This window comes from Myodes glareolus, chromosome 12 (genome assembly GCF_982192425.1).
Source record: "Myodes glareolus chromosome 12, mMyoGla1.1, whole genome shotgun sequence".
Lineage (NCBI taxonomy): Eukaryota > Metazoa > Chordata > Mammalia > Rodentia > Cricetidae > Myodes > Myodes glareolus.
In genome coordinates, this window is record NC_142037.1 from 35,717,212 (window position 1) to 35,729,428 (window position 12,217).

General features: G+C 48.9%; 1 protein-coding gene across 4 annotated transcripts in view; it reads right to left on the reverse strand.

Moving 5' to 3' along the window:
* The window catches only part of Slc39a14 (solute carrier family 39 member 14), a 45,890-nt gene that overhangs the window by 13,142 nt on the left and 20,531 nt on the right, over positions 1-12,217 (reverse strand). For 3 of the 4 annotated variants that reach the window (XM_048421704.3, XM_048421703.3, XM_085698691.2), the window contains exons 2-4: positions 11,890-11,965; positions 1,890-2,168; positions 200-386 (exon numbers count right to left, since the gene is read on the reverse strand). In XM_048421704.3, the coding sequence (XP_048277661.1) occupies positions 200-386; positions 1,890-2,153 (451 nt within the window). In that variant the 5' untranslated portion in view covers positions 2,154-2,168; positions 11,890-11,965. The remainder of the gene's footprint in view (positions 1-199; positions 387-1,889; positions 2,169-11,889; positions 11,966-12,217) is intronic. The other variant, XM_048421705.3, reaches the window with a different exon arrangement.

A 12,217-nucleotide genomic window follows, 5' to 3' on the forward strand; every position in this document is an offset into this window, starting at 1 on the left:
GGCGGTACTAGGAGGTGGGGATAATGAAGTAGCCAAGGGAGGTCATAAAGGTTGGCACTCTCACATGCTGGCCACGGCCCAATGCCCTGTGTTCACCAGTCAGCCCACCCAGGGTCTGGCGATGCAGTGGAAGGGCCTGGCGCGCATATCAATCACCAAACTCCACCATCACTCCATTCCTCTTCCACTGCTTACTTACCTTCAATGGCGCTAGGCTTCCCTTCCTCTGACTGCTCATTTTCCTCATTCTCCTGGTTTTGGGAGGTGCAAGCCCGGGAATCCAGTTGCTGGAGGATGGTGGGGCAGAACTCCTGAAACTCACTCATCCCGATCTGAGAGTGCTCGCTGAAATTGTGGGCAGCGAAGAGGTCTCCGGAGCTAAAGCACTGAAACAGAGGAGCGGTGGGTGGAGGGGCTCGAACACGCTAGAAGTCGTGCCCTGCCCTGCTAAGCAGCAACACACTCAACCCTCGGAGAAATAAGGAGAAAATGGACGCTGCCAAATTGCAGCAGCTCTAGAAGACTCATCTCCGGGGATGAGATGAGTAAGGAAATCCCCACACTTGAAAAGGTGAGCCAGTCTGGACAGCTCAGCAAGATGCTCGCTCCAAGTGAAGAAAGAATACGGTAAAAAGAGTGCTGGGGGTTGTCATTCAGGCACAGCTGCCGTCTAGTACCCACCCGAAGGTCCAGGTCAATCTTATGGGGGTGGGGTGGCAGTGGAAGACAAGACTCCAATCATGTGACCAGGGCATGGTTTCAGACAAACAGGAATCTATCTGCAAATCCAACACCAAATTTGGCTGCCCGTCACAAGAGCCCAAGTAACTATTCTGCTAAACTGCTGATTCTAGAAACTTCTGTTGGGAGTATGGACCTGTGATGGTTAGCAATCATAGGCACCCGTCGTGACCTTGGGGAGTCTTGAAGATCATGGGAGATCAAACTTGTGGCTCACCCCGCCCCCTCTCTTTGTGCACAAGCCCGAGAGTCAGCCCTCTGGGAACACTAATAATATAATGACCTATATTTAGACCTACAAAGTTTAAGTGCTACACTCTACGAACCCCAGAATACTGCTGCAGACCCTAAAGCCCATGTGGCACACTCGGCCTCCCCAGGGATGCTGACACTTGTCACGCTTGGGCAACTCTGCTCGCATGCTACACAGCGCTCTGCTCCATCCAATTTCTCCTTTCAAATCCCAGCCTATTTATTCTTCTAGGTGTGGCTTCGGCATACCTCATATGCACAAGCCCTCAACTGTTCTGGCACCTTCGCTTCTGTCTCACAGACAAACCCCATAATTACAGTGCCGTCCACAGAAATGTGGCACTTTGTTTCCATTCCAGCTAGCTGAGCTCCTCAACTCAACCGTGGTATATGGGTCTCCTGCAGGAGCAGCCAGGGCTCTTAACCATGGAGCCCCCTGACTGTGACTTGTGTTTCTCACTTCCCACAATGCTCTGTCTGAACAACAAAGCAGAATATCAGGACTTTGCTGGCTGATCCCTCTTGGGTTGCCACAAATAGCCCCAGATTCTGTCTGAGTAGCTGTGATAATATAGTAGAACACTGATCCAAGAGCTAAGAGCCCCAGGTTTTAGCTGAGACTACAGACGAGACCAGCAAAAGCCTGAGTCTAGAGTCTCAGTCCCCATCCCAGGATGCTTTCACGAAAACAATTCCTTCTGTATCTGAAGGGACTGTGAGGTGCATCTGGTGCAGTGTGGGAACCACTAACTCCGCTGGCTGTGCTGTCCTGGGAGTCGCGGTCTGTGAGCAGTGGCCCGGGGGCAGCTGTACACCAACACGCAGAGTCAGGTGGCCTCACTGGACATACGGATGTGTCGACCCCCACAAAGCTTACCTGTGGAGAGGAGCCTTACCGTGGAGAGGTTCCTGTGTCCTTCCTTGGGCCGAGTAACGTTATCCCGGTCCACTCCCATGTCCAGGTTTTTGAGCAAGGCCTTCAGCTGCGGCAGCGTAAGCCTGTCATTCTCCCCATAGCGCTTCATGAGATCTTCCAGGAAGGAGGTGGCGCTGAGGGGCGGCACGGTAGCAGAGGAGGCCCGAGTCTGGGGGGCAGTTCCCCATATGCCAAACAACACCAACAGGAGGCAGCTAGGGAGGGTGCGGGGCAGGGGCTTCATGGTGGCCAAGTACACCTAGAAGAACACAAAACCAGGTGAGGGCAAAGTCTCTATCTCTCTCGGCAACACTCAGTGACTTTCAACTCCTCACCCATGTGCCAAGGACAAGCGTCCCCTTCCCTCAGAGTAGGATGAACACGGAAGTGTGACATGGCCTCCCTCTCCACGTGCTCTACCTGGCTTTGGAGAAAGTCCTTCTTTCGAAGGGGCAAATGACAAGAAAAGGGACATACTGGGCACTGGGAACATGCCTCCTCCCATCACCTAGGAGGAAGAGGCAGGAGGATTGGGAGTTCAAGGCCAGTTTCAGCTACACAGTGAGACTGGGAACCTGTTCCCTGAATAGGGCGACGTAGGGGTGGAGAGCTTTCTTCAGGTGCCCATGTTCCTGTAAGAAACCCTAATAAAACTCACTGAGTCAAAACTAACACACACACACCCCAAATGGAGAAAGGGGTCCAGCTGGGAAGAGAAAGGGATTCAGCAGGAATGAGACAAGAGAGGGTACTGGAGAGTGAATACAGTCAGAATGCATTATATACATACATAAAAATGTCTTAATGAAACCCATTACTGTGTATAATTACATACAGTAGCGGGTTTCATTATGCTAATCAAACGATGTGCTAATAAAAATGTATTGTTTTCTGTATTTGGGTATGCTGGCAGCATCTATGTCTATGCACCGTGTGTATGCCTAGGCGTCCCCAGAGACCTGAGGAAGGGTATCAAATCCCCTGGGACTGAAGTCTTGGACAGTTGTGAGCCCCATGTCGGTGCTGGGTCCTTTGCAAGAGAAGCCAGTGCTCTTAACCACTGGGCTGTCTCTCCAGCCACTAATAAAAAGTTTTAAAAAGAAGAAAAACAGCCGGGAATGGTGGCACAGGACTTTAATCCCAGCACCTGGGAGGCAGAGGCAAGTGGGTTTCTAGGAGTTCGAGGACAGCCTGGTCTACAAACTCAACGCCAGGACATCCCGGACTACACAGAGAAACCCTGCCTCAAAAAACAAAAGACCTAGAATAAAGAAAGTAGGAGAAATGCTTACAACCTCTGAATAATATTGAGAATACATTATAAAAGCTCAAGCTGGGTGTGGCAGCACGGGAACTTACAACCTCAGCTCTCAAGAGGCCAGGGCAGGCAAATCACAAGTCTGGGCTACACAGTGAAACTTTATTAACAGCGCAGAAAAGTTTCCCTAAGGTGCAAGAAAAGCCCTGGTTCTATGTCCAGAACTGCAAAACATAAAGACCTCAGGCTCAAGGGACTAAATCACAGAATTTATCTTATTTCCAGAATTTACATATTTCAGACCTTATCCAGACTTACAGAATTTACTTTAATCAATGCAATTTCAAAAATAATAACAACAAAAAGTTAGGTGTTGGATAGATGGCTTAGTGGTTAAGAGCATTTGCTGATCTTGCAGAGGACCAGGGTCAGCTCTCAGCACCACAGGGCAGCTTCAGTCTGGTGCCCTCTTCTGGTTTCCATGGGCTTACACTCAGCGCACTTAATGTACAAGCTAGCAAACATTTGTACACATAAAATATAAACAGCACTTAAAACTCAGAGATCCACCTGCCTCTGCCTCCCTCCCGAGTGCTGGGACTAAAGGAGTGTGCCACGACAGCCCGGCTATAGTAACAAATTTTAAAGCAGAATTATTTCATACAGTTAAAAAAAAAACAACTGAGAAGGAACAAAGACAAATGAGAGCTGGTAACAACTTTCCTGTTAATCACTAACTTCCCTTAGTACAGTTATAACTTAATTGGTGACATCAGCAAACCCTGAAGATGCCAGCCCAGTAGAAAGCTACCACTGGGATGATCTCCGCCCTGGGGAGGGGATCCGGCAGCAGCTGTTTCACAAGCTGCTCCACCTCTGTCCAGAGGAGCAGAGATGGCTAAGACCCAGGCCTGCCTGAACCCTGACCCTGCTGCTTACACACAGTGTGATTGTGAGTTAGCCCTTAACCGGAAACATCACAGAATGAGCCAGGGCAGATTACCAGTGCCACAGCTTGAATTTCCATGCTGCTGCCTACCAGAGAAAAGGCACTGAGCAAGTCACTTGGTCTCAACTACCTCCATTTTCTCATCTGTCAAGGTGGGACCCACCTCACTGGATGACCGCCAAAATTTAAGGACCAAGGTGATGGTGAGGTGTTTTATTAGCCACTAACTAATAGTTTAGTAACTACCTAAACTGAGATATTAAAATCTGGCCCTACCAGTTCAGACTGACCTATATTATATAGTGACGCAAAAGGAAAAGGAGAAAGCGGGGCAACCCCTGAAAAAAGGCTTGGCACTGTAGCTCAGCCGTAGAATATGGGCCTCATATGTACAAGGCCCTGGATGCAATCCCTAATACGGAAAAGAGGCCAGGTGTGGCTGTGCATGCTTTTAGTCCCTTGGGAGGCAGGCGGAGGTAAATGGATCTCTGTGAGTTGAGGTCAGCCTGGTCTACATCTTGAGTTTCAGGACAGCCAGAGCAAATAGTGAGACCCTGCCTCAAAAGGGAGAGAGAGAAGAAAGAGAATATAATCATTCAAAGACAAGATTGCTCTCCCAACTTTTACTTTCAGCTCAGACATGAACATGTTAATTAAACTGTCATGGGACCCTGTCACTAATTGCGTTTACATTCAAGACGCATAACTCTGGCATCCTGTCAGTCACTCAAGCCTCAACACACCTAAGGGTACTCTGGCTTTAGATCCCACAGATGGGACACAAAGCTGGGGACAACAAACAAACAAACAAACAAACAAACAAACAAACCATCATTCTGCAGTCAGGAGGTAGCAGCAGACAAATTTCTCTGACCTCAAGGCCAGCCTATGCTATATAGCAAGTTCCAGGTCAGCCTGAGCTATAAAGTAAGACCCTGTCTGAAATAAGTAAGTAACCAAATAAATAAAAAAAAATTGAGGGTTGCTCTTCGGTGGACTATCCTTTTTGCCATACATCTGGAAGGACCAGAGAAGGGCACAAAAGGCAGCCTGCAACTCAGTACTCTGAATTCACGAAGAACCAGGTTAATCGATGCTTTGAGGAGTGGATCTGAGGCGAAAATGAGACTAAAACTCACTGCTCAAAAGGAGGGGCTTTGTCTGGCAGGGTGGCACATGCCACACTCCCAGGATTTGGAAAACCAAAATAGGAGGACCAGGAGTGAAGGCCAGCCTCAGCTACACGGTGAGTTCAAGGCCAGCCTGGGCTACAAGAGTCCCTCTCTCAACAAGGAAAACTGGAGGAGGGGAGGCTGCCTATCCCATCAGCTAGCTGGGAGCTCTTTGTGCTCTTCGCTGTCAGCATGAGGGCTGGGTATGTGAGGGGAGGAGGTCGAAGCAGAGCTGGTAAGGAGAGCTGGCGAGCAGTTAGCCGTTTCCAAGGCTGCTCCCTTCAAAGATGCGGGGAAGGTATCCATCCCTACAAAGCAGATAAGGGAGCTGGGATCTGGAGGCTAGCAGATGAGATCCGGAAGCAGCAAAGTCAGGAACTGAATTTTTCATGAACTGAAGTCAGGTCTGAATGACATCCAAGCCCTGGCATCCAGTGTGGGCTCAGCATGAAGACACGCATGCCCGGGATGCCATGGAGAGCCAGGGAACTAACTCTGCAGGCCTCCACGCCGAGATCTGCCAATTTCTGTCAGTCCCACTGGGGACCCTAGATCCAGGCTGGGGATAGCCAGGGGTGCTGTCGAGGCCAGGCTGTCTCACAGGACTCCCGCTGCAGAGTCCTAGAGCACTGCTCCTACCTCAATACCTTTCTCAAGTTTCCCTTCATCGACTTCAAAAACACTACTAAGAAGGAAACAGTTGTGGGCGCCACAGGGTGATGTTACTTTGGCAGCTCCACCTGGATGGGCGTTCAGGTAGAGGTTGGTGTTTATGATGGATTGGTTTTCTCGTGTGGCCCCTTGATCCCTTCCCACGGCCTTGAGGGCAGCCTGTAATGCTAGAGAACTGGCCCCTTCTGGCTGTGCCAGCACCCAAGCCTGAGGCTACCTGTGTGTCTCCAGGAGAGCTCTTCCCTCGCCCGCTGCTGGCATGGCTGCTTCCTTCTCTAGAAAGCACTGCTTTGGGCTTTGCAGGCAAGACTGCCAGGGCTCTGGGGTGCAAGCCAGTACCTGCAGGAGGGAAGACCCAGTGAGCAGAGCTCTGTCACCTGGGCCAGCCCTCGAGCTCATCTCACCAAGAGTAAGGGAGCCTCAGCACAACCGGGGCAGTTAGGAGTCCTTGATCAGAACTCTAGGAACTGCTGAGGGCACCACACTCCAGTGGCCCTGGCTGTTCAGTACGCATGAAGGGCGCTTTCTGCTCCAGCAGAGATCTGGGTATCTTTTCTGTTTGCCCTTTCTTAACTGTTAAGTTATTCTTAGGGGGAAAATGTTTAGAGAAGATTCTTTGAAATTAGCCAGGCATGGTGGCTCACATTTGTAATCTGAGCGCTTGGGAGGCAGAGGCAGGAGGATTGCTACTGGATCTATATAACTAAGTTCCAGGCCAGCCAGGGTTACATAGGGATGCGAGCGTGCGAGAGAGCACATACATGCAGGCATACACACACACTCATGCATGCACACACACCACAAAACAAAAAGCAAGTAAATAACAAAATCCAGATACCTTGGAGGAAAGAAAGAGACAGAAAACACACACAGCTCTTACCAGAGGCCCTCGCTCTGCGGTCTCAGCCCCACGCCTGGCTGAACGGGAGTCACTGCAGTCTTCCTAGGGAGCTGAGCCAGAGGCACTAGGAGGAGTAGGGCAGAGGGAAGGCTCCAGTGTGTGGCCACCCCCCTGACTACTGGGCTCAGGGTGAGTTATCCTAAAGCCTCAGGTGGCTCCAAGCTCTAGAGCTCAGCCTCAGGGGAACAAAATGCATGAAGGGAAGTCGGCGTGACTCGCATCCCAGAATCCTGGAGCGTGACGCTTCCTTGCCATCCTCAGGCTCCTAAATTGGAATCCTGCTGACTGTCACCCCTCGTTAGGTCCAGAAGCACCTACAAACGGTGGTCTGCCTGGTCTGTTGGCGCACTACTGTGATATTTACTAGGTTCTGGTTTTTTTTTTTTTTCTTGACTTAACCAAGAGAAGGAAAGCACTTAATTTTTCTTCGAGGTAACTAGATGATAACTTGCCACGAAGCTCAGTAAAGAAGCTGACCACAGAGGAGAGAGTAGAAACTTGAAGGAACCTGAAGTGGCCAAGCCTCACCAGCTGGCCAGGAGATCCACTACCCTGCCCCCAGACTCCCAGGAGCACAACCATGAACACAGAGACATACAGACAGGCTCCACTACAAACTTGGCCAAGGCAAGAGTGTTTCTGAGGCCACCAGGTGTACTTATGACCCTTCCCCTCCCTTGTCACACGGAGCACTTCCTAGGTGGCCAAGCTGGATTTCAATCTTCTAATCTTGTTTATCTTTGAGGACTGGATGCCTGAAGGGCCAGAAGTTCCATTTCAGGTGGGCTAGCCAGAACTGGCTGGTTCTAAGATGGCTGCCAGAGGGACCTCCTGACAACCGGCCTCCCAGTTGTCTTAACTCTGACTAGAAAGCACACCGCTCTTCAACTGCACCCCAACTGTGACAACCTAAATATTGAGCAAAACTAGGCCACTTCTCACTAAGGTCCCCAAACCCGGCAAAAGACAAACTGCCACCAATTTTTTTGTCCTTTGCAATGGAGGGTTATGGGGAAAGTTCCTGGAGGGCTATGGGGAGAAGAAACCGGGACATGGACAGCCGTCTCTCTCTCTGGTAGAAAGGTTCCAACACACACACCGGCTTGGGGATACCTGCCAATTCCAGGAGACTCCGTCCTCCCCTTCCAAAAGAAATGGGAGGTACTCTACCAAAACAGCAGACTAAACCATGTCTGCACTACAAGGAATGTTCATAAAAATCCCAGCACAGAGGACAGACCCATCCCCTCTGCCTCACTTTATACTCCAGACCCAGAGAGCAGATCTGAACACCCTGAAACAAATCAGCCACACCTGGTGGGAAGAGAGAACAGATCATCAGGCAAACACAGGCAGAGCCGAGCAAACAGCGCCACACAACTCAAGGAAGACAGGTATGCCCTTTGCTATAACTGTGAGTCCATCAGACAACAGCACTTGCGAGGGAGACTGAATCAGGAGAGCCATGAGTTCTGGGTCAGCCTGGTCTTAATAGTTAAACTTTATCTAAAAAAAAAAAAAAAATTCATGAAACAGGGCCCAGAGAGATAACTCTGTCCCCAGTACTCATGTAAAAGGCAGAGATATCGAGGTATGGAGGTAGGGGCTTATGATCTCAGCCACTGAGGCATCCATATGGTAGCTCACAATCATCTATAACACAGTTCCAAAAAAACCAACACCCTCTTCTGGCCTCCACACACTCTTGCACACACATAATGCACATAAATTAAATTCACACAGGCAAACACACATCCACATAAAATAAACCTTTAAATTAAGGCAGGGCAAGGGGAGGTCTTGGCAGGTAGCCCAGGCAGATCTGGAACCCATGGTCCTCCTGCCTTGCCTCCTAAGAGCAGCTGTACAGATGTATACCACCTGTACAGATGACGTACACCACCTGTACAGATGACGTACACCACCTGTACAGATGACGTACACCACCTGTACAGATGACGTACACCACCTGTACAGATGACGTACACCACCTGTACAGATGACTACACCTCCTGTGTAGATGACGTACACCACCTGTACAGATGACGTACACCACCTGTACAGATGACGTACACCACCTGTACAGATGACGTACACCACGTGTACAGATGACGTACACCACCTGTACATATGACGTACACCACCTGTACATATGACGTACACCACCTGTACAGATGACTACACCACCTGTACAGATGACGAACACCACCTGTATAGATGACTGTACCACGTGTATAGATGACGTACACCACCTGCACAGATGACGTACACCACGTGTACAGATGACGTACACCACCTGTACAGATGACGTACACCACCTGTACAGATGACGTACACCACCTGTATAGATGACTACACCACCTGTGTAGATGACGTACACCACGTGTATAGATGACTACACCACATGTATAGATGACGTACACCACGTGTATAGATGATGTACACCACCTGTATAAATGGGTACCACCATGCCTGACATGAGAGTTATTTCAGACTACTCTCATCTTCCCTCAGCAACATTCAACATTAGAAGACTAACAGCAATGTCTGCACTATTCTGACAGAAAAGCTCAGGGGTGCACACCTCTAATCCCTGCACACAGGAAGTAGAAGCAGGAAGAGCAGTTCAGGGCTAGCCTTAGCTACATAGTGAGTTTGAAGCCAGTCTGGGCCTCTCTCTCTGGGCCTCTCTCTCTCTCTCTCTTTCTCTCTCTCTCTCTCTCTCTCTCTCTCACACACACACACACACACACACACACAGCGAGAGAGAGAAAGAGTGTGAGAGAGAGTTGGGGGATGCAAAGAAGGAAATAAAGGAATTCAGGGAGCAAGTAAGCCAGCAAAAGCACTGCCCCACAAGCCTGATGTGATGACCTGAGTTCATCCCCAGAACTCAGTAAAAAAGTTCATGGTTGGGGCTGGAGGAATAGCTTTAGTTAAGGGCACTTGTTACTCTTACAGAGGACCTGGGTTCCAGTCCCAGCACTCACATGGAGGCTCACAACCACCTGTAACTTCAGTTACAGATCCTGGGATCTGTGCCATCCCCGGGCCCCCACTGGAACCACATGGTACTCATACATACAGTCAAAACACTCATACACATGAAATAAAAATAAATCTTTAGAAAGAAAAGGTTTGAAAGAAGTTGACTATAGTGGGGCCCACCTGTAATCCCAGCACTCACGCATCCAAGAGAGGCTGAGACAGGAGAACCATCCAGCAGCACACGGGCCAGCTAGCCTAGAACACCCAGTATGCAGATCCAGGAGACCCTGCCCCCAAAACAAGGCAGAAGGGAAAAGCTGCCCTCCGACTTCCACAAATGAACTGTGGCACACATTCACGTACACACAACAATAATAAAATTATATTTTTAAAAAAGAGAGCATGCTTACAAAAGCAGAAACTAGGAGCAGAAGAAATCCTTAAAAAAAAAAAAGACAATCCAATAATGTAATTAGCATCCTCAGGGTGTGGGGGAAAGGATAGGGGACAGTGTAAGATTCAAAATAGAGCAAGAGTCAATAGGTACTGTCTAAAATGAAAACAAGCAATTATAGATGACTCACAAGCAATTAACTCTGCTGAGAAAAAATTGTCTCTTGCAAGTAACATATTTCTTTAAAACTTAATAATTCCCTTTCGTTTACTGCAGTTTCCTTTTCTTCTGATGCAGACAAAGAGATGCAGAGCTTTTCCATGGGAGTATTTATATCTTTTTCAATATCCACTTATGTATGAACATGCCTGGAATGTTGATGATGTATATTCTTTTCTGTTTGTTGGAGACAGTTCCTTTCTACATAGCCCTGGCTGTCCTGGAACTCACAATGAAGACAGACAGGCTGGTCTTCAACTCACAAAGATCTGTCCACCTGTGCCTCCGAGTCCTGGGTTAAAAGCCTGCACCAGCACAGCCCAGCGAGAGAATGGATTTCCTGAGGCCTGGAGTCGATTTGGTTTTGCTTTGTTCTGTTTCAGCCTGTTGATCTACCCAGGAAGTGATGTGGGAATATGACAGTGATGTAAGAAAAAGACTGGAGCATCATCAGGGAACAAAAGCTGATTTCTCCTCCCTCCCTTCCTTTGAAACAGGGTCTCATGTAGTCTAAGAAGCCTCAGTTTGATATGTGGCTGAGGCTGACCTAGAACTCCTGATGCTCCTGCCTCCGCCTCCTGAGTGCTGGGCTTCTCAGAACCACATGGATTTATGTAGTACTAGGGATCATACCTAGGGCATACTAAGCAAGCACTCTGCCAACAGAGCTACATCCCAGCCCAAACTCCCTTCCAAGTACAGCATAAAACCTAGAACCCTACAGAAACAACCTCTGACACCTGATTACAAAGTTCTTCTATGAACACTTTATTATAATAGCCTCCATATTTATGGCCAAACTAACAAAGATATAGTCACCCTTGTAAGTCATTAGTTTCCCAAATTAGAAAGCTAGTAATTACTCTCTTTTCCAATTCCCTTTATGGAGCTGAGGGCCGCGCATATGTCAGGCAAATGTTCTACCCACAAACAGGCTACCACCTCAGCCCAAGCAGCAGCCTCAAAGCCCTATGTTCAGGTAAACACTGTCTCTGGAGTTCAAAGAACATCAAGGAAAACTGTGGTGGTGTAGACCTGCGATCCCAGCTACTCAAGGAATCTGAGGCAGGAGGATGTTAAGTTCAAACAGTGCTTGGCTACAGCATAAGTTCAAAGACAGCCTAAACAACTCAGCAGAGCCCTGTCTTAAGGCACAGGTGAAGTGGTACGTGCCTGGAATTCCAAGCATTTAGGAGGCAGAGGCATGAAGGTCAGGGGTTTAGGGCCAGCCTTAATCATATCCTACATGGGAGCTAGCTTAGCCTACAAGAGATCCTGTCTCACCTCCACTTTCCCCCCAAATAGACACCCACCCTAAAAAAGGCTAAAAATGTCCTAGGATTGACCCCCCTCCCACGTACCACAAAAAAAAAAAAAAAAAAAAGGAGGAAAGGGAAAGGGGTGGTAGCGACTGAGATAGTACACACCTGCAATCCCAGCTGTCAGCAAACTGAAGCAGGAGGATTACTTCGAATACAAGGGTAGCCTAGGCAACAGAAGATCCTGTGAAATGGAAGTAAAAAGAGAGGTAAACTGACCTGTCTTGGTCTCTGTCTGCTCACTGAATGAGCCCGGTCCAGAGGGCGTGCACACCCACGGCGAGCTTCCTTCCCCCTTCCCCCACATAAAGAGCCAATGAATAGCACAGCTTGAACACACAGCCTTACTCACCCGGGTCCAGGCATTCAGTGGCCTCCCTTCCACTCCCTCCCACCCAGCCACTTCACAGTTCCTAATTCCTGTTCCAGGGCCTGA